General features: G+C 41.4%; 2 protein-coding genes across 3 annotated transcripts in view; one reads left to right on the top strand and one right to left on the bottom strand.

The window, feature by feature from the left end:
* Nucleotides 1-645: 645 nt before the first annotated feature.
* On the bottom strand, nt 646-26,470 carry TRIM72 (tripartite motif containing 72). 2 transcript variants are annotated; one of them, XM_034419800.3, is made up of 7 exons: nt 26,381-26,470; nt 12,308-12,735; nt 10,368-10,463; nt 8,809-9,039; nt 7,985-8,007; nt 3,099-3,217; nt 646-2,035 (listed from the first exon to the last, which is right to left on the bottom strand). In XM_034419800.3, the coding sequence occupies exons 2-7, from the start codon at nt 12,710-12,712 to the stop codon at nt 1,467-1,469; spliced, it is 1,443 nt and encodes a 480-aa protein (XP_034275691.2). In that variant the 5' UTR covers nt 12,713-12,735; nt 26,381-26,470; the 3' UTR covers nt 646-1,466. The 2 variants fall into 2 exon arrangements, with proteins under 2 accessions (XP_034275691.2, XP_087749982.1); XM_087893856.1 differs by lacking the exon at nt 26,381-26,470 and adding an exon at nt 25,923-25,984.
* Nucleotides 26,160-27,143, top strand: part of PYDC1 (pyrin domain containing 1) — a 13,783-nt gene continuing 12,799 nt past the window's right edge. Inside the window, exon 1 of the mRNA XM_087893857.1 lies at nt 26,160-26,459. Within this exon, the coding sequence (XP_087749983.1) occupies nt 26,299-26,459 (161 nt within the window). The 5' untranslated portion in view covers nt 26,160-26,298. The remainder of the gene's footprint in view (nt 26,460-27,143) is intronic.

Raw genomic sequence — 27,143 nt, 5'->3', positions numbered from 1 at the left:
TAGAGTAGAGTAGAATAGAATAGAATAGAATAGAATAGAATAGAATAGAATAGAATAGAATAGAATAGAATAGAATAGAATAGAATAACAGTGTTGGAAGGGACCTTGGAGGTCTTCTAGTCCAACCCCCTGCCCAGGCAGGAAACCCTATACCATTTCAGACAAACGGTTATCCAACATCTTCTTAAAAATTTCCAGTGTTGGAGCATTCACAACTTCTGCAGGCAAGTTGTTCCACTAATTAATTGTTCTTACTGTTGGGAAATTTCCCTAGTTCTAAATTGCTTCTCTCCTTGATTAGTTTCCATCCATTGCTTCTTGTTCTACCCTCAGGTACTTTGAAGAATAGTTTGACTCCCTCTTCTTTGTGGCAGCCCCTGAGATATTGGAACGCTGCTATCAGTGTCTCCCCCAGTCCTTCTCTTCATTAAACTAGACATACCCAGTTCCTGCAACCGTTCTTCATATGTTTTATGATCTGTGCTAACTGGGGAATCCTGGCAGTTGAAGTCCAGACCCCTTAAAGTTCCTATGGTTGAGAAACACTGCTCTGTCTTCCTGGAAATTGGCAAGCCCCAATCATCCTCTCTCCTTCCAAAAGTCCGCAGACATTATTTGTGTGTTTTAAGTTTACTGAACACGCTACAAGGATAATAAACCTTTATTTCTAAACCAAGAAAATTGTCAAGATTCCAAGTTTTAGATGGCAGACCTGTGCTGATACAATGATGTTTCTTTTATTTAAATTGAATGTGGCTATGATTTAGGAGTCTGGGTACAATGGAGTTAAAATTGCCAATAATTGGGGAGGGGGGTGTAATGTGCAGCTTTGGTAAGAAATAGCTTCTCTGAAGATCCTGGCAGATGATAATATATACTGTATATAGGAGCTGGTAATGGGTAAGTTTATAGCAGCCTTTGCTCATCTGGTGTCCTCCAGAGCCATTGGGATTACAATTGTTTAGAACAGTGATGGCTAACCTTTTTGCCATCGCGTGCCAAAAGCTGGGGGAGTGCAGGGTGGACGCGCGCATCTATGCCCACATCCATAATTCTATGCACCCTGCCCCCCCCCGCTTTTGGCATGTGATGGCCAGTGGGCCTAGTAGGCCCATTTTTTGCCCTCTCCAGTCTCCAGAGGCTTTCTAGGAGCCTGGGGAGGGCAAAAACAGCCTTCCCTACCCCCTGGAGGCCCACCAGAGCCGGAAACAGCACATTTGCTGACTTCCAGTGAGCCCAGAAGGCCCAAAAATCAGCTGGCCAGCGCACGCATGCATACTGGAGCTGAGCTAGAGCAATGCTTGCGTGTCCACCAATATGGCTCCGTGTGCCACCTGTGGCACGTGTGCCATAGGTTCGCCATCACGGGTCTAGAATTTTAGGATGCTAGGCAATGCAGCCTCAGCACATTAAGAGGAACAGGTCTAGTAAGGCTGGTCTAGAAGATACCAGATCATGGTTAGTTATCAGTCTTGTGACTCTGGAGTGTAGATGATTAAAGGCTGGCTGTTCTTGCCCTTATCATGCCAACAGACATCAAAGAAGGGGTAAACCGTGCCTGTAAAACGCTCGTGGAAAGCAAAGAGCTGGACCAGATTGTCTTCATCACTGGCATCATAGAAGGCCAGGAGGCCATCATCGAAGCTCAGGTAGATGCCAACTCGGCTGGGCTTTCCCTCCAGCTTCAGAGACCGGGGTTCCTTGTGCTCCACGTAGGCCTCGTAGCTCTTGCCTTCCTTGCAACCCACCAGCCAGAAGCCATTAGATGGGGTGGCGTGAAGGCGGCCCTTGCGCCCGGTTTCAGCTGAGATGATGCCCACAGCCCAACGGGGCTTGTCTCCTACTGTCACCTCCCAGTAGTGTTCTCCTTGTGAGAAGCTCTGGCGTGAGACCAGGCAGTTGGACTTGTCAAACCGTTGTGGGTCATCCAGGCTCACGGCTTGTTTATGTTCGACACATTCCACTCTTTTCCCATCTTCGGACACCACAAGGTTGGCTTGGGCAGTGGCTGGGTCAAAGGTCAGGTCCTCCAAAGCTTCAGGAGGACAGAAAGAAGGCAAGATTAGCCACAATGTAAAAAATAAGAACCCCCCCTTTTCCCTCCCCTCTTTTCTTTCGTGGAAAGGGTTTAATCAGCGGGTGGTATTTCCCTGTTTTTAAAAAATAGCATAAGAATGATCACAATTATTCATTCTGAATTATTCATTCCTTAATATGCAAAGGTATTTCATTGTGAAATGATCAGAAGTTGCTTTTCTGAATGAAGCTGCCCAATCTTACAATCTTGCCTCGCTCGCTCTTATTTTTGAATTAAGACTTCCCAACAAACTATTAACTCAATTTTAGAAAGGATAGAGCTGAGTAACAAATATACTGAGTACAGGTAATCCTTGATTTACAACCATTCATTTAGTGACCGTTTGAAGTCACAACAGTCTTGAAAAAAAGTGACTATTTTTCACACAACTGCTGCAGGATTTTGCAGTCACGTGATCCAAAATGCAGATGTTTGGTTCGTATTTTTGATGGTTGCTGTATTCTGGGGTCATGTGATCACCTTTTGCAACCTTCTGGCAAGCAAAGTCATCTTATCTTTAGAAAATCCACCTTCTCTTTAGCTCTCAGAGCAGAAATGTTACCTTATGTTGTGTCACATGACTGGCTATAATAACCTATACTGTAATGGCAATAAATAGACTGGGGCAGTGGTGGGTTTCAACGGTTTTTACTACCGGTTCTGTAGGTGTGGCTTGTTGGGCGTGGCATGGCTTGGTGGGCATGGCTTGATGGCAGGGGAAGGATACTGTAAACTCTCCATTCCCTCCCCAATCCAGGGGAAGGATATTGCAAATTCCCTGCCAATCAGAGAATAGATGGGGATGGGGCCAGTCAGAATTTTTACTACCGGTTCTCCAAACTACTCAAACTTTTCGCTACCGGTTCTCCAGAACTGATCAGAACCTGCTGAAACCCACCTCTGGACTGGGGTGAGGTAAATTGGAGCCCTACATCAACTCTTGCATTCAAAAGGACACAAAGGGCCAACTTCTTAAAATAAAATCCATATGTAACTTTATCCTGCAAGTGGTGTCCTCTACCTGGCATTATTGCACGGAACATCTTCCTCCATACTTGAAACTTAAACTCATCAGAAATTATGGGGAGCTGGATGTCCATGCGAGCAATGGGTGGCGATTCCCCCAGGATCTTCTGCAATCTACGGGAAGAAGGAAAGGAGAAGACACGTTATCACAGCTGGGGGAGGAAAGAGGATCCCCCTACCTTTCTTTTAGATTTCCCCTTATTAAATTTAATAAAAAATTAACAATAGTTAATTGCTTATTAAAACAAGATTCCCAAACAAAGAGCCCATCAACATATCATGAAAGAAAACTTCCAGCTGACATCATGGCAATATCAGACACAGGGAACGGGTCTCCGCGTTCCCTGTGCTGAGTTCTCCCTGTTTGTGGGCTCCGAGAGGAGCCAAAGCTACCTTGTAGGGGCGGCTAAGCTAAGAAGGAATGTCCTGAGAGGTCGCAAGAGAGATTGCAACTCCCGGGCTTTTTTCCCTCTATGCCACAGCGAGGAGAAGTGGCAGCCTAAAGATGGCTGCCATGAAGCTGGGACAGCTGAGAAACATCTAAGAACTGTACTGGAGCAGAGTTGGTGAACGGTGCCTGGAACTGAGTGAGAAGAATCCTTTTTATTTAAAACTCAACCCCAAAAGAATATCCAGGAAAAGAGAGGCTCACTGCTATTTTTAAAAGCAGCTATTTAACATTTTGAGAAGAATTACAAAATTGAAGGAAAAATAATCAAAGGGAGAAAAGCAAACTTCTTTAAAAGTACAGAAAATTTACTTCTGTAAATTGGACAGATGTTGTTTTGGATAGGCAATTTAAAATGCTGGAAAACTAATTTAAAAATTAATATCATCTTTATATTTTGGATTGTTACCATTAAAATTGGATAAAACTGGTTAATATTGAAATTTGACCTAAGAGTGCCACCTGCTGACAAAAGGAAGGCATAACACATTTCCAAAATCCTGGAAATACTTGACTATTGAAGATTTAAACATGAGAATAAGAAAGACACTATTATTAAAGTGACCCCTGAAGGCTACAACATAAAACTGAATTTATAGAGGGACTTACGAAGGTCTGGAAAAATTCTTGGGACTATCCAGAGGAACAGGTTCATCAGCTTTGGGATATAAAGATTCATGAATATTGAACTTTTTGAGAAGTGATTTTTTTGAATATATGGTTTTTGGATTATTGGTCAAAAGAGGGACAAAATAAAACTAAATGAGATGCTCCACCAGCAAGAAAGGAATTTGGGGAGAAACGGCATCAATAATTCAAAGTATTAGGGATACTTTGACAAGAAGCTATAAGGAGATTATGAATAAAATGCAGAGCATAGATGGAGAGCTAGAAAACATGATACAAAGGACAAGGAGTGACCAAAATGCCCAGGAAGAGGAGGAGCCAATTGAAAGAGTAGATGAAAAAACAGAACAGAAAAACCAACAAATAAAATGAGATGACAAGGAGATAACCACAAAAGCAACAATGACTGATGAAATAAGGGGAGAGTATTTTAAGGGAATTAAAAAAGAAACTGGAGTTGCAGGAAGATTGTTTTGGAAGAGAGATAGGGGCAAGAGTAGATATTTTGAAAATGGAATAGGGTAGAGAAGGGAGAAATGTTTAAAATGATTGGTCAAGATAGAGACAAAGATCCAAGAGAGGAAAATAGGAGCTTTAAAGCAGGCAAGAGATGATGGATAGAAAGGGAATATTTTTAAATATAATAGTGGCATAATTAAAAGTTGCAATAGGGATGCAAACTAGGGAGAGGTGGATTAATGGAATACACATTTTTATATAATAAGGTGAAGTAATAGCAAGAGGGGAAATTAGAATTTGAATGATGGTATTATCAAGTATGGTTGAATAATATAGTGTGGCATAAAAATAACATATTGAAATACTGAATAATTAAATAATGGAAGATGATAACCTAACATAAATATGTGTACTATTACCAGAATTGTAAAAGCTTGTCAAACGTAGTAAATATAATGAATATTATTTTATTTGTACTAAAATGTAAGACACTCATGTGCCACACTGTTCACGCATTGATATGTTTGTAAAAAAATTAAAATAAAATAAAACACTTGGAAAAAAAATATATCTTGGAAGACAAGTCCCGCATTTTGAGGGAATTGTGGCAGTTATAATCCAACCTATCTGGAGAGAGAGCAGGATGAAGTACAGAAAAGTTGAATGATGGACATATAGAATAGAATAACAGAGTTGGAAGGGACCTTGTAGGTCATCTAGGCCAGCCCTCCACCCAAGTAAGAGACCCTACACCATTTCAGACAAATGGTTGTCCAATTTCTTCTTTAAAACCTCCAGTATTGGAGCACCCACAACTTCTGGAGGCAAATTGTTCCTCTGATTAATTGTTCTGACTGTCAGGAAATTTCTCCTTAGTTCTAGGTTGACCCCCTCCTCTCTGTGACAGCCCCTCAAATATTGGAAGACTGCTATCATGTTTCCCCTGATCCTTCTCTTCACTAGACTAGCCATTCCCAGTTCCTAAAACCTTTCTTCAGATGTTTATAAATACCGTATTTTTCGGAGTATAAGACGCACCGGAGTATAAGACGCACCTACCTTATTTGGTAAGGAAAAGAAGAAAAAGAAATCTCCCTCTGCCTCTGAGCAATTTTGCCTCGTTGCAGCAAACAGCAAACAGCCTGCTTTGCTTTCATTTTCGTTTTCAGCATAGCTTGATTAGCACAAGGGGAAAAAAATCTGCTCCAGCAATTGACCTCTTTGCAGCAAGCAGCAGAGCCCTGCACAAAACAGCTGAGAGCAAATCAGCTGAGAGTCGGGAGGTCAATCCAATCAACTTGTGCTAATTAGGCTGTGCTGAAGCTGAAAGGAACTGTTTTTTCTTGCTGTTTGCTTGCAAGGAGGTAACTGCTGCAAGCCAGAGGCCAAGGGTGGGGGCCAGTGGGTGGGCGGGGCTACATTCAGTGTATAAGATGCGCCTATATTTTCACCCCCTTTTAGGGGGGAAAAAGGTACGTCTTATATTCCAAAAAATACGGTATATAGAAATCATTCTTCAAGTTGGACTAGAAGACCTCCAAGGTCCCTTCCAACTCTGTTATTCTATTCTAAAAGTGCTGCTACCTACAGAGCAAGGAGGAAAGGCCTATTTACAAATGTCAGCAGAGCCAGAGAAATTAAAGGTTTACAGTACAGGTAGGCCTCAACTTACAACCATTCATTCAGTGACCATTCAAAGTTACAAAGGCACTGAAAAAAGTGACTTATGACCATTTTTCACACTTACAACTGTTACAGCATGCCCATGGTCACATGATCCAAATTCAGATGCATAGCAACTAGTTCGTATTTATGACGGTTGGAGTGTCCCAGAGTAATGTGATCATCTTTTGCCATCTTCTGACAAGCAAAGTCAATGGGGAACCTGAATTCACTTTACAACTATGTTCCCAATGGAACAACGGCAGTGATTCACTTAACAACTGCGGGCGGAAAGGTTGTAAAACTCACTTAACAACTGTCTCACTTAGCAGCAGAAATTTTAGGTTCAGTTGGGGTCATAAGTCGAGGACTAGCCTTAGTACAATTAATAGTTAGAGAAGAATCTTTGAGATGGGAAAGTGTGAAGACAGAATCGAGGCGAGACAGATGAAGACTGAATGGGCTCCAGGGAAATGGAGCAATGGCTGGATGGGAAAGGGAGAAATGGAATGGAAGATCCTGAAGGAAGATGTACAAGGCTGAATAGCGAAATGCCACTTGTCACCACAAAATAATGAAAGCCAAATAAAAAAATTATAATACAAATCAAACTCTGGGAGATCAGATCTCAAATGTAAAAGAGTAACATGGAATGGAATGGAATGGAATGGAGTGGAGTGGAGTGGAGTGGAGTGGAGTAGAATAAAGTAGAGTAGAGTAGAGTAGAGTAGAGTAGAGTAGAGTAGAGTAGAGTAGAGCAGAGCAGAGCAGAGCAGAGCAGAGTAAGGAATAGAATAGAATAGAATAGAATAGAATAGAATAGAATAGAATAGAATAGAATAGAATAGAATAGAATAGAATAGAATAGAATAGAATAGAATAGGAATATTCTTTATTGGCTCAATGTGATGGGACACACAAGGAATTTGTCTCTGGTGCATAAGTTGTCACTGTACATACAAACAACAAAATGATAAATGATAGATAGTAAGAAAACCTCTGCATCTATATAGTTTAACATTAAGGAACATTGGAGATGTTGTTGAATGGCAGGAATTTATTCAGAGCATTTTCCTCTTGTTTTTCTCTATAGACAAGCCTCATTATTTGTTGAGATTCTAATAAAGTTGTGTTTCTATAGTTTCAGGACTATACAGGAATTCAATTCCTCCAAAAATGCAAGTGAATTGCAGGTTGCATTAAGAGCATCTTCAACAAGTAACATTGAAGTCAAAATGATGATGTCTCGTCGCTGAACAAAGGATGAAATTGTGTACACCTAACCTAATGTCTGATGCATATACATAGGCAGTGTCAGTTGTGTCATATTGTCACATATGTGCCATCATTTGTTCCTCTCATCCTCTTTTGGACCCACTAGAAGATGGCTCTGGTAAGGAGGAACTTAAGCGAGGGGTCCTTGGTGTTCTCTGGACTTGATTGTTTTCTTTTAGGCATTTCATTACCAAACTGGGTAGCATCTTCAGTACTAGTAGAAGAGGCAGAGAGTACAGAGACAGGAAATGCCATTCCTTATTAGCACTGATGATATTACCTAGTTTGGGTAATGAAACGTCTACAAGAAAACAACCAAGTTCAGAGACCCCGCATTTTGGAGGGGTCATAATTCATAATTCATAGGAGAAGATTGGCTGGTGGGTTGTTTTAAATGGACAGTTGCTCACCTGCTGACAACCAGACAATATTTCTGTGGAGGAAAAAAACAGAAGTTAGCAAAGTTCATGTAGTTTTCCATCACAGAGCAGATTTTGACAATTGGTGCCCTTCAGTTTGCTGGCTTCTGACTTCTAGAATTCCTATTCGTATGGTTAGACAATTAAAAAATGAAATACAGATACTTCGGCTTATGACAATAATTGACCCCAAATTTCTAATTGGTTAAATGAATTTTGTCCCGTTTTATGACCTTTCTTGCAATCATTGTTAAGTGAATCACTGAAGTAGTTAAGTTAGTAACATAGTTGTTAAGTGAATCTGGCTTCCCGTGAATCCGGCTGACCAGGATTGACTTTGCTGGTCAGAAGGTCGCAAAAGGAAATGTTATGACCCTGAGACACTGAAACTGCCATAAATATGAGTCAATTGCCAAATGTTCGAATTTTGATCTCGTGACCATGGGGGATACTGCAATGCTTTTAAGTATGAAAAATGATCATAAGCAGTGGTGGGATTCAGCCGGTTCGCACCACTTCGGGAGAACCGGTTGTTAACTTTCTGAGCAGTTTGGCAAACTGGTTTTTGGAAGAAATCATTAGGGCAGAGAACCGGTTGTTAAATTACTTGAATCCCACCACTGGTCATAAATCACCTTTTTCAATGCTGTGGTAATTGTGAACGGTCATTAAACAAATGGTTATAAGTCGAGGACTATCTGTACAACACGTATGCCTACAATAAGGTTGACCATATAATGCAGAAGCATAACAAGCTTCTGATACGCTTTTTAGTGTCATCAAGACTGAAAAAGATCAAAATGGAGGTGTCTCACCCTCAGGAACTCAGTCTGTGGTTCGTCTTGCACTTCCCCCAGGACCATCTCCATCTGCTTGAGCTGGTCCAGGTAACGGGTCACAGTCTTGCGTTCATTTTGCAAGGCCTCAGAGGCCTGTTGTTGCACCCTCTCGGCCTCCTGGCCCAGGGAAGACTCCAGCGTCCCCAGATAAGACCGCATGGCCCCCAACTGCTCTGCTACTTGGTGTTTGAATCGGGATACTGTTTCCTAGTGTGGGAAGAATTTATAAGTTTATATAATTATCCTGGGGGCGAATTTTTCTGGGGCCAAATACAGTGGTGAAATCTAAAATTTGTTACGACCGGTTCTGTGGGCGTGGCTTGGGGGGGTGGGGTGGAGGTAATGTGACCGGGTGGGCATGGCCTTTTTTTTTTTTTTTACTTTTAAAACCATTTTTTCTACAAATTCTTCTGCAAAGAGGTTGTAAAAAAATGCTTTCAAAAGGCTCTGACGATCCCAGCTGAGTTGCCTGATCGGCAGAGGCTTTTTTTCTTTTAAATGCCTCTGACGATCAGGCAACTCAGCTTGGATCGTCAGAGGCTTTTAAAAACCTCTGAAGAAGTTGTAGAAAAAATGCTTTTAAAAGCCTCTGATGATCCCAGCTGAGCCGCGCGATCATCAGAGGCTTTTTTTTTACTTTTAAAAGCATTTTTTCGGCCGAAGAGGTTGTAGAAAAAATGCTTTAAAAAGTAAAAAAAAAAGCCTCTGATGATTGTGCAACTCAGCTAGGCATGGGGGAGTGGGGCAGGGATTTTTGCTACCGGTTCTTTGAACCACCTGCCTCCATCGCTACTGGATCAGGCAATCCGATCCGAACTTGGAGCATTTCACCCCTGGTCAAATACAAGATGAAGAATGCTTATCTGTAATCAGTCATAAATCATAAGTTTATTTTGTCAAGCATATATAAGATAACAGGTAAAAGTATAAACATAATTTGAATACATGAAAAGAGTAAGAGTAAAAAGGAATATTAGGACAGGGACGGTAGGCACGCTGGTGCACTTATGCACGCCCCTTACAGGCCTCTTAGGAATCAGTGTTTGTAAAACCTGCTTATACTCACCTAGAGAACATGTCTATTATATAGATTTAATCTGATTTACAGTAATTTCCTCTTACCAATATAGGCGAAATATAGGACTGTCATTGGTTATTCTAAACTACAGTTCTTAAATAGTATTAAGAAAAGTGCAATTAATCTGGTAATTACTGTAAACTTGCAGAGCATATGTGTGAAATATTTTGTGTGCACGTCCATATGTTTGTGCAATATGTATATTAAATTTATATGCCACCCTCTCACTGTTGTAACAAATATTTGTGCCATGTGTTTGTTTGTGTGTGATGTTTGTATATGCACACATAAGGTAGGTGTGTGCTTACTTAGCAAGGAGCAATGCAATGGGTGAGCCAACATTTTAATGTTGTATCTTTATAGATCTTATATGTTATAAACCACCATCTGGTCTTTCTACTACCTACCTATCTGAGTCTCTCTCACACACAGACAAACAAACATCCAGAATTGGTACCTCCACTTCTGCTATTTGCCGATTCAGCAGGGCAATGGTCTTCTCCTTGCGTATTTGGACTTCTTGAAGCTGCACCTGCTGCTGAGGAAGCTGTTTCTGCAATTATGTCAGATGGTAAGCAAGGAGAGACAAAATACAGAAATTTCTCAGAAAAAGAGCAGGAGAGAAGATACTTCATCTGACAGTGATCTGGAGCAAATATTCCAGGAGATTCATAATCCCCAGCTCTACTTTCAGGGAGACAGTACAGTTAGTCCTCAATTTACAACAGTTCATTTAGTTCGCAGTTACAACTGCACTAAGAAAAGTGAGTCATGGCCATTTGTCACGCTTACGACCGTGGTAGCATATTCGGCTGCTGGACAGCTGAGTCACATTTATGACGGTTGCAGTGTGCCGGAGTCATGTGGTCCCCTTCTGACAAGCAAAGTCAACGGGGAAGCCAGATTCACATAACTGTGTTGTTAATTTAACAACTGCAATGATTCACTTAAGAAATCAAGAAATTTGTGAAATGAAGCAAAACTCACTTAACAAATTTCTCACTTAGTAACATAAATTTTGAGCTCAGTTGTGACCGTATGTTGAGGACTACTGGTAGTTTCAGTCATTCATTCACTCTCTCATTCACTCACTCACTCACTCACCCGTCCATCCGTCCATCCGTCCATCCATCCATTCATCTGTCCATCTGTCTGTTCATCCATTTATGTACCCATCCGTCCATCCATCCATCCATCCATCTGCCCATACACACACACACACACACACATCCATCCATCCATCCATCCACATGAACCTTGCCAAGGTGACTCAGAATATCAAACAAGTTTAAAACAATGCTGATCAAAATTCAGGTGTTTGGCAACTGACATGTATTTATGATGTTTACACTGTCCAGTGTGATCATGTGATTGCCATTTGTAACCTGCCCAGCCAGCTTCCAACAAGCAGAGTCAATGGGGATTTGCTGAAGGACCACACAGTTCACTTAACGACTGCAGTGATTTGCTTAACGAATGAGGCAAAAAAGATCGTAAAATCTGGCAAAACTCACTTAATCATTGCTTTGCAATGGAAATTTTGGACTCACTTGTGGTCGTAAGTCAAGGACTAACTGCACAGGGATTCATAAGTGACAACCACATGTTAGCTGCGCTGGAAGCTGGCAGCTAAAGTGTTTTTTCCTGTAAATTTCCATAAAATGTCATAGCTTGGTAGAATCAACAAATAACATGCCCACCCATACTTTAGGACAAAGACTTTAGCTCAGAGGGAGAACACAAATCTTGCAGGAATGGTACCAGGTTCAATCTTTGGTATTTCTCCGACCGGCAAGATCCTTGCTTGCAACCCCCCCGTGGCCTGTCCTTGCTGGATTGACCAATGGCCTGACAGAATCAGGGGTGGGCTTCAAAAATTTTAGCAAGGGGTTCTCTGTCTGGCTGCTGGGTAGGTGGGCCCATGGTGGGCATGGCCTAGTTGGCCTCCTCCACCATGGCAGGGGGGGGTGTTTTGCCCTCCCGGGGCTCTGGAAGCTTTCCTTGAGCCTCCAGAAGAGCGAAAACGGCCTCCCCAGGCTCCGGAAGTCCTCTGAAGGCCAAAAATGGGCCTGTTTCCAGCCTTCTTGAACTTCCGGTAGGCCTGTTTTTCGCCCTCCCTGAGCCTCCGTGCACGCCCTACACTTATCTGCATTCAAAACAGGTTGCGTGGGGACTTCTGGGAGAGATGGGCAGGACCAGCCAGGAGTGAGATTTGAGGGTTCTCTGAACTGCACAGAATCTTAGCTAGAGGTTCTCCCGTAAACCTGCGAACCCCCAGTAGCCCATCCCTGGACTGAATCCAAGTCAGGGGCACCTGCTGGACTGACACTGGCAGAGGAACAATGAGGAGAACAAGACACCGAGCCCCTAGCACTGTGTTCAGCCTCAACCTCTTACCTTCATCCTCTGGTGAGCCTCAGCAGCAGTAATGATGTTGTGCCCCTTATGCTTGCCTAGTGAGGCGCAAACCCCACAGATCACCTGCCGGTCCTGTTCGCAGTAGACACTGAGCGGGTCAAGGTGTTCTTCACAGTGATCACGAGGCACCTGCCGGAAAGACTCCACCAAATGCTCCATCTGCTGGTTGATCCGCAGCTGCTCCACCTTGGTGATGGCTTGGCAGGTGGGACATGAGGGAGCAGTTTTGCCCTCAGACTCTTCGGTGGCCACACGGGCCAAGCAGGCCTGGCAGAAGGTGTGCCCACACTCTGTTGTTACAGGGGACTGGAAGAGCTTGAGACAGACGGGGCAGCTGAGGTCCTGGTGCATGCCCTGCATGAGGCGTTGTTGGGAGCTGGACATGGTGACGATGGAGAGACAAGGACCTGGCAACCAAGAATGACAATGGGAACCCAGAATCTGATTTACTTAGTCTTCTACTACTGCCCCCATTAAACCACCGGGGTCCCCTTATTTTCTGCAGTGCAACGAACACCAAACATAGGAAATATGAATAAAGAGCTCAATGCACAATGACCCTATGGTTACTTCCCCACAATTTTCTTGACAACTGAAGAAACTTCTTGGATGAGAAGCAAAATGTCTTCAAGGAAGAAGAAAGTCGTCTTTTGAAAAAGCACCTATGGGACAGCCGTAATCTGGATGACTGAGAATCTCCATAGATATTAGGCAATGTTAACTATGCTACCCACTACCAAGAAAGATAAGGAAAATTATAATAATGTGCAATTTAATCCCCACCTATCTTGTGTAATATTTGGCCCTGTTGCGATGCAAGGGTAGAAGATGTTTGATTTTAGGAAAGATGTGGGCTTCCCTATAGATAGGGCTATCAAAACTGACCTGCAAATCTCCAAATGACCATTAGAGGGCAGGAAAGTGTTGTTTTCAGCTCCTCATTATGGTTGCCCTCTAATGGTCATTTGGAACTTTGCATCCTAGATCTGGTAGTTATAACATAAAACATAACATAAAAATTGTCCTAGCTCCAAGCCTCCTCCAAAATCTGGATTTTCTCAAGCTTTTGAGATCACCGTTGAAATTATGAAATTGCAATAAAAAAGGGGAAGCACATCTCCCAATACGATGATGTATATTTTTTAAAAAAAAAAATTTTTAATTTTTTATTGGTTAAAATACAAAAAAGACAAACAAACATACATAAGACAATAAAACATACACAACAAATAAACATAAATCAAGTCTATGCGACTTCTTTTTTCAAACTTGTCACATCGGTAGACTGTATTTATATTCGTATCTATATATCAATATATTTATGTATAAAATAATATATACATCATTTCCTCGAATTTTCTTAATCTATATAATCTATATATTTGATTTACTATATTCCTTACTTAATACTCAATTGTTATCCATGGGTTATATCCTCTCCTTTATTTCCCTAATTATTTAATTTCCTTTCTTTTTCTCCAGCCAATTATACCATTTCTGCCATACTAAATAGTAATCCGTTTTTTCCTTTTCCTGTATTTCTTTTGTGAGTTTGTCCATTTCTGCACATTCCATAATTTTACTAATTATTTTATCCTCTGTTGGTATGTCTTCATGCTTCCAATTCTGGGCAAAAACTATCCGTGCTGCTGTTAGTATATGAATAATTAAGTACTGTATTTTATTTCTTTTTCGTAATGTCCTGTAATTATTCCTAACAGGAAGTTTTCTAGTCTCAATTCTATTTTCTGGTGTGTGATTTCCTCTATTTGTATCCTGATTGCCTGCCAAAACTGCTTTGCTTTCTGACAAGACCACCACGTGGTAGTAGGTTCTTTTCTGCTATTTGCATTTAATATTTTTATAACTTTTTAAAGGAAGCTTCTAACTTTGTGGTTCCCTTTTAGCATGAGACCCAAGTTAAAGGACCTTTCAGCTCCGACAATCCAACAAATCTCAGTTGGCTCTACCTACCATGTTTCCCCAAAAATAAGACCTGTCTTATATTTTTTTGAACCCTGAAATAAGCTCTTGGCCTTATTTTCAGGGAGGTCTTATTATTTTAGGGCATGTGGAGCAAGATGGGACTCCTCTTGCCATCTTACCTGATTTCCAGTTCTGTGTTTAAATATTTTCAGGGAGGGCTTATTTTCGGGGGGGAGGCTTATTTTAGTGCATACGCTCAAAAGCCCTATTGGGCTTATTATCAGGGATGTCTTAGTTTCGGGGAAACAGGGTAGCACTATTGATCCTTTCCCTCCTTCAAAGAAAAGTAGCAATGAGCAAACACAGAAAGTTATCAGAAGAAGACAAGAACATTTATGAGTAACGGCTCCATCAACAGAGTTAGGGGTCCATATCTTCATCCTAGAATCATGTAGCCAGAATCAGGCCCACTCTGGATTTCATCCCTCTTTATAGCTCTTGTTAAATTATTCCCCCTCCTCAGTTGTTCCCATTGTTGACTTTCAGAAATGTAGGAGTTAGTAGACTGAAAATAATCAATGTATAAAAAGGAAAGAAAAATTAAAAATAAGGAAATTAAGTGAAGGAAAAAGAAATGGGGAAAGAAAGAAAAAGGCATTGACTTCCAACTCTTTTTGGCACAGTACAAGATAACAACATTACAACCAGTGGTGGGCTGCTGCCGATTTGAACCAGTTCAGGCAAACCGGTAGTTGTGACCTGCGGGTGGCACCAGGGTGGGGCCCACGCACCCCACACCCCACCCCCACACCACACCCCGGTACTATGCCGTCCTATTTAGCTGCGTTTTTTAAGCCATGCGCATGAATGCAAACTGCACACACAAGCAAAGCACATGGTTAGGGTTAGGGTTAGGGTTAGGGTTAGTGCACACCAGGGGTGAAATCCAGCAGGTTCTGACCGGTTCTGGAGAACCAGTAGCAGAAATTTTGAGCAGTTCGGAGAACCGGTAGCAGGAATTTTGAGTAGATCAGAGAACCAGCAGATACCATCTCTGGCTGGCCCCAAAGTAGGGTGGGAATGGAGATTTTGCAATATCCTTCCCCCAGGAGTGAGGAGGGAATGGGGATTTTGCAGTATTCTCCCCTGGAGTGGGGAGGGAATGGAGATTTTGCAGTAGTCTCCCCTGGAGTGAGGTGGGAATGGAGATTTTGTAGTATCCTTCCCCTGGAGTGGGGTGGGAATGGAGATTTTGCAGTATCCTTCCCTTGCCACGCTCACCAAGCCACCCCCACCAAACCACACCAAACCACTGCCACAGAACTGGTAGTAAAAAAATTTGGATTTCACCACTGGCATGCACGCTCACATTTTTGGTGCTGGGCAAACCGGTTGTTAATTCATGTGCCACCCACCACTGATTACAACCTCAGCTTTTTATTTTTACACATTAGTATATAACTAATGGCTATAACAAGCCATTTCTATAACAACAAATCAGCAAAACCAACATCAAAGTTTCATTTTTTTCTTCATCACAAGCACAAAATCCAGAAGTGATATCCAAATAAAAAACAGAAATATATTCTCCTCTTTGAATAAAATGATCAATTTAATCATTACTGCTTTATCTTCTTTGCTGTTGTAGCAATGTGTATTTCTATTTGCACTTAATAATCTTTGCAAACTATCATAATTTGTATTAACAAAATTGACTGTATTTTTTCAGATTCTTTAACCTTAAAGGGAAAAATATTTTTTTCATCCATTTTAAAGCACTAGGCTTTTTGTTAAAAACTGTTATGTATTGTATGTGGTCTACTGTATAGTTGTCAGTTGAAGTTCTCATTCTGGTCCACTGTTGAAGCGGGAAAATACTCTCTCCTAATTGGTTGTTTGGTTGATCAGTTTTATATAAAAGGAGCTGTGTCAGCCAGGGAGCGCTGTTGTCTCACAGGCAGTATTGAATAAAGAACTGTTAAAAATCACTCCGGCCTCGCCCCCATTCTTTGCCCAGAACTTAACACTGGCGATGAGGATGGGATCAAATGGAAGATTGAGGCTGCAAAGAGCTGATCACTGCGAGCTGATCCACTCAGAGCTAAATCACCGGAACTGATCCACAGTTGCTGCCACTTCATTGACCAAAGACCCCTCAGTCTCTTGGAAAATGGCTGCATATTGCCTTTTGCCCCTTACAGCCCAGTTTGTGAGACATGGGACTCCTACCTTGCTCATTTCGACTGCTTCCTCGAAGCCAATGACTTTGCTGAGATCACTGACAAAAGGAAAAGGGCACTTTTCCTAAACTTCTGCGGCCCAGAGATTTTTAAGACGGCCAGGGTTCTCCTCACTTCACTGGCTGTTCAGTCTGCACTGTGGGACGTGCTGCAGAGCAAGCTACAGACTCACTATGCACTCAAACCTTCACGAATCGCACGTCAGCACATTTTCCATCATCGGAATCAGGCTGAAAGTGAATCCATCAACAAATACATTGCCACCCTTCAAAAGGCAGCCCTATATTGTGAATTCAGGGACTTAGATGACGCTCTCTTGGACAGAGTGGTCTGTAGTGTGAGGGACGTCAAGCTACAGTGACGCCTCCTTGCAAAAACAGATCTCACCCTGCAGAAGGCGCTCGACAAGGCACATTCAACCTTGACCCCCAGGTTTCTCCGATCCAAATGCAGCCACGAAGAATACCGTTCGCCTTACACTCAAAGGTTAATGAGCAACTCGACAAGCTCATCAGCCAAGGAATCCTGGAACCTGTTGACCACGCAAAATGGGAGACTACAATTGTGATTCCTGTGAATCCAGATGGTCCTATCTTCATCTGCACAGACTATAAATGTACATTAAATAAAGTGTTACAGCAAAATGCATACCTGGTGCCTGTAGTTCAACATCTGCTGCACTCTCTGGGTGCAGGTAAGGTCTTTGCTAAACTGGACCGTGCCCAAGCCTACCAACAGCTATCAGTTGACAATGCTACAGCTGAGGCTCAGATGATTGTAACACATCGAGGAGCTTTTAGATGTCACCGGCTGAAATTTGGGGTGAGCGTAGCACCGGGACTTTTCCAGAGCTTGATGGAGCATCTCTTGCAAGGCATCCCAGGTGTTGTCCCCTATTTTGATGATGTCTTAGTGTCAGTGGCCAACAATGCCGAACTCCTCGACTGTCTGCGAGCAGTACTCACCCATTTCCAGGAAGTTGGCCTCAAAGATAAAAATGAAAAATGCAAGAGCGCTGTCCCACAGGTAGAGTTCCTCGGCTACCTTATCGATGCCTCTGGGTTACACTTTACACAGGTAAAGGTCAAAGCCATCCAGGAAGCTCCCACACCCAAGAACAAGACCAAACTCCAGGCTTTCTTGGGACTCCTAAATTTCTACAGTGTCTTCTTGCCAGACAATCTTTCATAGCTGAGCCTCTCCATCACTTGCTCAATAAGAAGATGTCTTGGTCCTGGGGCTGAAAACAAGCTGCTGCCTTCTCCACAGTCAAGGAGCTACTATCTTCAAACAGCATCCTGGTGCAGTACAAGAAGAATCTTCCCTTGGTTTTCATCTGTGGTGCCTCTCCGTTCGGCATCGATGCTGTTTTAAGCCACCAATTCCTGAATGAAAGAGAGGCCCCGATCGCTTTCTTCTCATGGACTTCTCATCGGCTGAACGAAACTACAGCCAGCTGGACAAGGAAGTTTTGGCTGCAATTGGAGGAGTCAAATGCTTCCATGAATACCTCTACGGCAAACCATTTGATCTTATGACCAATCACAAGCCACTACTGGGCCTGCTCACCGGGGACCACCAAATGCCACAAGTTTTGTCTCCTCGCATGCTGTGCTGGACTGTATTCCTATCTGCATACAGCTACCACCTCCTGCATCGGCCGGGTAACACACTTAGCCACACCAATACCCTCAGCCGATGCCTGCCTGCAGTTATATTTGGTGGCCCAACTTAGAGAAGACAATCGCTGATTGGGTTGCATCTTGTCAGCCTTGCCAAGAGTCAAGGCCGCCCCCCCCACATCCGTTCCAGCATGTGAATGGGAAGCACCCAAGACACCTTGGTTGAGGGTGCATATTGACTTTGAAGGGCCTTTCCATGCACATACCATTATGGTGGTTGTGGATGCCTACTCAAAATGGCTTGAGGTGGTACTCATGACATCGACTACCTCGGACGCTGTGATCAAGGCCCTTAAAAGGCTGTTTGCAACCCACAGACTGACAGACATCCTCGTTTCAGACAACAGGCCACAGCTCAAGCCAGTTCAAGCTGTTCCTGGCGGGTCACAGCATTTGTCATGCCTTGATTGCACCACTCCATCCTGCTAACAATGGGCAGGCTGAGCGGATGGTCCAATCAGCATAGGAAGCACTGGCAAGGATGGGCCTAGGGGCCTGGCAAATACAGATAGCCAAGTATCTCCTGGTCACATCACACCAAACTCCACCACCACCAGGAGTCTGGCCGAATTCCTAATGGGTTGCCACCTGCAGACCAACTTGGACCAGCTGCACCCAGACTACTCCTTGCAGATTCCTGTAGACTCGACCAGCCAGCTCCGGTCATTCTCACCGGGTGACCTTCTCTATGCCCACAACTACGCCAGGAGCCCTTCCTTGATTCCTGCCTGGGTAGTGGACGTTATTGGGCCGCGTTCCTATAGGGTGGCACTTGATGATGGCAGGTTGTGGCACCACCACATCAACCAACTGTGCGGCCACCTCAGAACCTCCATCTGCTGCCAGTCAGAATGGACTCCGCCAGAGACAACCCTGGCTAAGGACATGCCAACTCAGGCACCAACAACAACGGTACTGACAAGGGACTGTGATGAGGCAGATGCCTGTTGACTTTGTTCCTTTTGTGTTAGGAGCAACAGTAACCGAGCCCTTGCTGCTGCCACAAGCTGCACCTGAAGCAGAGTCAGCCACTCCACCTAGTCAAGGCTCCGGAGCTACTGAGCTTGAGATGGAACCTCGTAGGTCAGGACGGACACATCACTGCCTTGCATACCTACGTATGTTAAATTGTTATTTGATCACCATAATGCTCCGTCTTGTTGGGGAGAGGTGTTATGTATTGTATATAGTATATAGCTGTCAGTTGAAGTTCTCATTCTGGTCCACTGTTGAAGCGGGAAAATACTCTCTCCTAATTGGTTGCTTGGGTGATGGGTTTTATATAAAAGGAGCTGTGTCAGCCAGGGAGCACTGTTGACTCACAGGCAATATTGAATAAAGAACTGCTAGAAATCACTCCAGCCTCGCCTCCATTCTTTGCCCAGAACTTAACAAAAACATTTCTAAAATTAAAACATTTTCTAATGTTTTAGAAATGTAAGAACTAATGTAAGAACTAAGGAGAAATTTACTGACAGTTAGAACAATTAATCAGTGGAAAAACGTGCCTCCAGAAGTTGTGAATGCTCCAACACTGGAAGTTTTTAAGAAGAGATTAGATAACCATTTGTCTGAAGTGGTGTAGGGTTTCCTGCCTAAGTAGGGGGTTGGACTAGAAGACCTCTAAGGTCACTTTCAACTTTTATTATTCTATTCTATTTTCTATTTTCTATTTTTTTTTCTATTTTCTATTTCTATTCTAATACGTCTTTTTTAAATTTCCTGTTAGCATACATACTTTAAAGCTCACTTTCAGACCAATAAAATTCCAACTAACTTCAATTAACTCATTAAAATTAGATCACTCCCTGCAAGTTACCTTCGTAGAATAATTATTTTTCTTCTTGTATACATCCTTTTTAAAACTCTAGATTTTTTTTTTTAGGCCAATACATCTTTTTCTTTACCTTTCTCTTAACATAGATATTTTCAAATACACTTTCAATAATATTTTACAAACTTTAGGAATTACTTAAGCATTATAAAGGGCTTTCTGATAGGGCTAATGAAGACTCTGATATTGGGGCTATAAAATCTGGGAAACTGCCAAAATGAGAGCAATGATTTAGTTTTCTGAATCTCTTCATTGTTATCTTGGGATGGCTCAGATTTTTTTCCAGCCCAGATATGGCAGCCCTAACTACAGGGAGTCTTCAACTTACAAAAGTCCATTTAGTGACCATTCAAAGTTACACCATTACTGAAAAAAATGACTTATGACCATTTTTCACACTTATGTCCGTTGCAGAGTCCCCATGGTCAAAATACTGACACTTGGCAACTGGTTCATATTTATGACTTTTCCAGTGTCCTGGGAATCATGTGATTCCCCTTTTACAACTTCTGACAAGCAAAGTCAATGGGGAAGCCAGATTCACTTAATAACCTTGCTATTAACTTAAGAACTGCAGTGATTCACTTAACATCTGTGGCAAGAAAGGTTGTAAAATGGTACAAAGCTCACTTAACAAATGTCTCACTTAGCAACAGAAATGTGGGGCCCAATTGTGGTTGTAAGCCGAGAACTGTATACTCAACCTTTACTTATTATATTGGGTCTAATATTATCTGTCTGTCAAATCTGTAACAGCTTTAAAAGTCCCAATTAATGCTATTATCCTGATATTATCACCTTGCCAGACCTCCTCCTCCTCTTCTTCTTCCTCCTTCTCCTCCTCCTCCTCCTCCTCCTCCTATTTCTCTTAAGAGATTGATGGTGCTGGAGAACTAGTTATTTGCTTATGGTAAGTAGCATTATTAGACTAGAAGCATTTGAAATGTGGATTTACACACAGTTGGGTTGACAGAATCAGAAATGAGGAGGTGATAAGCCGGCTGTGAAAGCCAAAGGAAATCAAAACCATAAAAAAGGCGAAAGTTAGAATATTTTGGACATGTGATGCGACACCCTGAAATATACAGAATACTTCACTTAATCCTCCACGGAAAGATTGAAGGCAGATGAGGTCCAGGCAGAAGAACATCATGGCTTCAAAATCCAAGAGACTGGTTGGGACAATACTCAACAGCACTTTTTCGTACGGCTGCTGATAAAAATAGGATGGCCAACATGATTGCCAACATCCGATGACGGATATGGCACAAGAAGAAGGAGAAGGTAGCATTACTTGAATAGCCTGGAAATTAAAAACTGAAGAATAGAGTAGAACTGTTTCAAGCAAGCCCTTGTGAAAAATCAATCCTCAGTAGAGTTTTCACAGTAGAAAAGAGAGGACAAATTTTTAAAAATATACATTTTGAAAATGTATATATTGGCTTTTAATAAAACTAGTCTCAAAACACCTTAGAAAACATTGAAATAATATATCAGCCCTTAGCATTGAGTCAGTAGATAAGATCTTTCTTATAATCAGAGGTCAACTCACAACTGTTCCAGTAGCATTCTCTTTCTGGCCAAGATTATGATGTAAACCACGTTGCAGCTGTTTCTCCTTTGACTGATGGATGGCACCAGATTGATTTTCCCCCTTGACATGGCATTCTTGTTGTGAGACAAGAATTGTCCTGCAAGCTTTCAGTGGCTATTAAATTATTGACCAAAACAAAATTATGCTTCCATTCTTCCCTGCACCAGATTCAGTAAATCAACAAGGCTTTATTCCTACAATTTATTGGTATAAAAATAATTTGATATATTTTGGTGCCTTAAAAAAGGCCTGAGCACACAGTTTCTTACCCCTGCTGATTAATGTGACTACACACAACTTTAAAGAAAGCTGCCAGGAGTTTTAGGATAGGAATCACATCATGCCAGGAATGGAAGATTCAGCCTTGACTCATGGTGAATCAAACTGCCTTAAATGATTTCCAGAGAGATAATCCTCGATTTACGACCACAGTTGAGCCCAACATTTGTTGCTATCAAGAAATTTGTTAAGTGAGTTTTGCCCCATTTTACATCCTCTCTAGCCACTGTTGTTAAGGAAATCACTGTAGTTCTTAAGTGAGTAAGAATACCGCAATTGTCATAAATATGAGTGAATTGCCAAGTGTCTGAATTTTGACCATGTCACTGTGATGATGCTGCAACTGTTGTCAGTGTGAAAAACAGTCATAAGTCCCTTTTCTCAGTGCCATTGTAACTTCGAGAGGTCACTAAATGAATTGTTGTAAATCAAGGGTTACCTGTACATTGTTCCCTTGCAATAAACTGAGATGGCCAAGGGCATCTTTGGGGCATGGCTCCCATCAATTTGAAGCAACTTTCCTTTACTTAGCGATCTTTAGTTCTTTCACTTCAATTCCTAGAATTCCTTTATAGAGGACCAGGCTCAAATGGGGGAATCTGCCTCTGAAACAAGGTTTCCAGAGAACTCAAGGCAAAACTTATTTAAGATCTTGATCTCTTGGTCCTTCCAAATGTTTTCTGTCCCAGATCTGCCCATTGTCACATGGTAGAGTGTGAAGTGAGGGAGACGAGGTCACCATGGATGATCCTTGTGATACCTCCACCATTTCTTTGACCTGTTACTAGGGATTTTTCTGAACATGGATTTACCAAACCTCTGACAGACTGTCCAAGCTATGTCCCAGAATAACTTCTATGACAGGATTAGAGGAGGGTCCCAAGAAGGAATAGGAAGGAGCTCTCTTGGCACCCCCTTGTGTTTCCTCTCATGTCTCTTCCCCATCGAATGTTCAGGTGTCCTATTTTGGCCATGTCTTCTCTTAGGCTTCCAAAAATCTTGTGTTATAAAATAAGAAATTCACATTTCCAATGGGGAACATGTCAAGCTGTTACCCTGCAGTCCCATCACGTGCTGAGAGTGACAAATAGAAGGAGGTTTTTTTTTGTTTCAACAGAAACAAAAAGGACTATACCCTTTCAGGCAAATGGCTGCCCAATCTCTTCTTTAAATTCTCCAATGATGGAGCACTCGCAGCTTCTGAAAGCAAGCATTTCTGAGGGAAAACAACAGACATTCCTCAACTTACGACCACAATTGAGTCCAAAATCTCCATTGCTAAGCGAGACAATGGTTAAGGGACTTAAGTATATGCCAGTTGCCAAGCATCCAAATTTCAGGTGATCCGAGGGATGCTGCAAAGATCACAAGTGTGAAAAACGTTCCTAATTCGCTTTTTTCAGTGCCATTGTAACTTCAAACGGTCACTAATGAATGATTGTAAATGGAGGATTGCCTGTATATATTTGCCAACAGACTAATTCTTAACGGCACACAAAATTTGGGGATTAAATGTGGATTAAGGTATTTATTTATTTTTTCTTTTCTTTTCTTTTTTGGTACGGAAGAAGATGGGTGGGTTTTGATGTTTAATTTGCCTTTTTAAAAAAAAAATCTCAGAAGATGACATTTGAAGCTTCGTTCCTTCTTAGATTGTAAGATCTAACTTCAGACTGTGTGATTCTAAAAGACTTAGTCTCCATGTTTTCGAAGGTTGTCTTCAAGGTGGTGCCATGCAGAAGTCACCCCAATGTGCCCAGCCCCCTGACTTTGGGGAGACTGATCGCTTTCACTTTGTACAATAGTTGCTTTCATTGTACAAGAACCTGGCTTAGTCTGGTTTGCCTTGAACAAGAGAGGAATGCTACGCTGCAAAGCAGCTGCTGTTTGCACGGAGGGTAGAATTGCTCTATAAATAATTCAGAAGGTAACAGGCCAGAGACAGCTGAAAAACAGCCCTGCAATCTAGACAGAGACACCTGCCTCTTCTTGCTGTTCGTTCTCAGCAATGTATGGGTGCTTTTTAATCTAATCCACATCTATAGAGAGAGGTTTGCTGAGCTTTGGAGTGTTTTGCACTGCATGAAATTGTAAATTCAAACCATAGAATTTAGATGAGGAAATCTTCTGTCTTTTCTTATTTCCTTCCTTCCTTCTTTCCTTCCTTCCTTCCTTCCTTCTTTCTTTCCTCTTTCCTCTCTTTCTCTTTCCTTCCTTCCCTTTTCTCTCTCTCCCTCTCCCTTTTTCTTTCATTCTCTTATTCTTTCTTTCTTCTCTTTCTCTTTCCCTCTTTCTCTTTCTTTCTGTTGCTTTCTTTTTCTCTCTCTTCTTTCTTTTTCTTTCTCTCTTTCTTTCTTTCTTTATCTCTCCCTTCCTTCTTTCTTTCTTTCATCTTTCCCTTTCTCTCTTTTTCTTTCTGTTGCTTTCTCTCTTCTTTCCTTCCTTTCTCTCTCTCTCTCTCTCTTTCTCCTTTCTCTTTCTCTCTCTCTCCCTTCCTTCCTCCCTTCCCTTCCAACTGTTCTTGAAAGAAAATCAGGGAAGCAGGCATGGGTCCTCCACATTTTATCCCACCAAACATGCTGTGAAATAGCTTATGCTCACAAGGATTGCTTGAAGATCCCCAGAAAGTTACGCGTTTGAATGAAGATTCATATCAGGATGTGAATTTATATTTAAACATTCTAATCATTTAATTACATCCCTTAAATCAATTTGCCACATATTTTAAAATACGTTTTACCGTACTCTTTGTCTATAGTATATTAATATACATTATTCATAGTTCACGCTTAGAACTGATGTTTCTAATTTGTATATCAAAGGGAATTTTGTTTAACACAGAATATTGTGTATATATTCAGGTGTTCTTTTTGAAAGTCTTTCACTCAATTAATTGAAAAGGACTCTCATAGTCTTTTCTTTCTCTGATTAAAAACTTATTTTAAAAAAGATTTTTTAGGGTTGCCAGGTATCCACTATTTGAGCGGACAGTCCGCTTTTTTCACATTATGTTCACTATTTTTTTTCACAAAATAGTGGACATTTTTTTTATTCAAAAGCTTTATGGTGAAATGGTACGTAATCTAAAGCTGTACAGTCTAAGAGAATAAGGATAGGAGAATCGCGTTTTGTCTTTTTTTTCATAAGTTAGAATGAGACAAAGAAAATATATAATTTAATTGTAATTTTTTTTTTATTTTTTTACTACTTAACCCACCCACCCCGCTTGTCCGCTATTTTTTGGAAGCAGACCTGGCAACCCTAAAAAAGAAAGAAAATCGCAATCCACTTTAGGCCTGATTAATATCCGCATGGGATTCCTTACCCCAAAATACAACAACACATTAATTATTAATGTATTGTAGAAATTCTACAATAATTTCTGCTATTCTACCTTCCCATTCTAGTTTTTATAATATATTGTCTGGGTCAACAAGCTTTTACAGTTAGCAGCAAATTATAGAAACTTTTGGCATAATAGAAAAACAACCCTCTATCCAGAGATTTGAAAATCATTTGGGTTGTAACATGCCATATATAATTATGATTTACCTTTACTTGCATTTTGCTGAGCCACATCATATTCATTTCATGGGTTTCTTTGCCTTATTTCAGTATATTTGAATTAAAAATGCAATTTAAACAAAAAATAAAATGACAGTGAATTCTACCTTGATAATCAAGGAAGAGCCCTGCAGAACTCAAAATTTTGTAACACGAGCCACACATCAAACTATTAAGTACATTATGCTAAACCAAGGGTTGAATAGGGTTGAAGTTGCTCAGAGTCACCTGAATTATAAGATAAATGGCAAATAAATCTAAGAAAGAAAGAAAGGGGGGAGAGAGAGAGAGAGGGAAAGAAAGAAAGAAAGAAAGAAAGGAAAAAGGAAAAAAGGGGAGGGAAGGAGGGAGAGAGAGAGAGAGAAAGAAAGAAAGAAAGAAAGAAAGAAAGAAAGAAAGAAAGAAAGAAAGAAAGAAAGAAAGAAAGAAAAAATATTTCATACTTGATAGACCTTCTTATCTACAAAGAACAGACCTCCTGATTGGTGCTACTCTTCTTGATGGACCTTACTTTCCTCTGATCTACTGGGCTCTTTAACAAGAGCTATTTTCTGCAAAATTTGATTTATTTCTATCCTTCCCTCAAGCATGTGTAACAGGTGCATTTTTAGCATTTTTTTAAAAAATAGTCTTCAAGGAATGAAGGAAAGGGAGGGAGGGAGGGAGGGGAGAGGAGAGGAGAAGAGAGGAGAGGAGAAGAGAGGAGAAGGAAAGGAAAGGAAAGGAAAGGAAAGGAAAGGAAAGGAAATGGAAGAGAAGAGAAGAGAAGAGAAGAGAAGAGAAGAGAAGAGAAGAGAAGAGAAGAGAAGAGAAGAGAAGAGAAGAGATGGAACGAATTCTTACTAAAGCAGATGATAATGGAAGAGAAGAGAAGAGAAGAGAAGAGAAGAGAAGAGAAGAGAAGAGAAGAGAAGAGAAGGAACGAACTCTTACTAAAGCAGATGATTCAAAACAGAGCAGGTTTCCAGGACAGAAGGATCAGTGACCATCCCAGGACAGATACAGAAGGCAAGTGAGTGGTTCTCTCCCCCCCAGATCTTCCTATATATAGCCCAATGATACATCATATTTCTGGAATGGCATCCAATTTTCTACATGTATTTCTTAATAGGACAAGGTAGAGGTGACTATTGATAAGGTCATTCCTTACCCCACTAGGCATATTATTGGAATGCTTAGGGTTTGGGGTGCACCCTTCCATTTGCTCAAATTCTCAAGAGCCCTCTAGGAATTAATTTTTTTACTTCATACTGTGAAAATCCTGACTCTGCTCCATTGGAAGGCAGCCTTTGAATTTCTGAGTACTTAGAACAGCTGCAGAAGGAAGCTATCCAATTTCCTAGCTGATGAAATTGCAAGGGACTACCAGCTCATAAGTGGATGTGGGGGGAAGGGGGTAATAACTGGAGAAAATTGAATAGGTGGCCAAGGATGGGATGGGCAATTCAGTCAGATGGCAGATGAACAGGCATGGTTTATTAGAAATGATAATAAGATGAGTTTGCAGCCAATCGTGGTTCCCTGTCCAGGTGCATGTATTGATAAATGAATGTATACATTTTATAAACAGGTGAATGTAATATTTGTTGCCTGCACTATTTTATATTTGGGAATAAGTTTCAACCATATCATAAGGGAATCAAGGCAGATAAACCTATTGTGAGGCACCAGAAGTCATTTTATGGGGGGACTGAAT

Source organism: Pantherophis guttatus, chromosome 4 (assembly GCF_059756535.1).
Source record: "Pantherophis guttatus breed Tessera chromosome 4, ASM5975653v1, whole genome shotgun sequence".
NCBI lineage: Eukaryota > Metazoa > Chordata > Lepidosauria > Squamata > Colubridae > Pantherophis > Pantherophis guttatus.
The sequence above is the reverse complement of the archived record's forward strand: the minus strand, read 5'-3'. Positions and strand labels throughout refer to the sequence as shown.

Coding starts and splice junctions, on each gene's coding strand:
- TRIM72 (XM_034419800.3), bottom strand. CDS start 12,712: ATGTCCAGCTCCCAACAACGCCTCATGCAGGGCATGCACCAGGACCTC. Junction 8,008..8,808: donor CACAGACTGAGTTCCTGAGG/GTGAGACACCTC, acceptor TTTCCTCCACAG/AAATATTGTCTGGTTGTCAG. Junction 3,218..7,984: donor TATTGTCTGGTTGTCAGCAG/GTGAGCAACTGT, acceptor TTCTTCCCGTAG/ATTGCAGAAGATCCTGGGGG.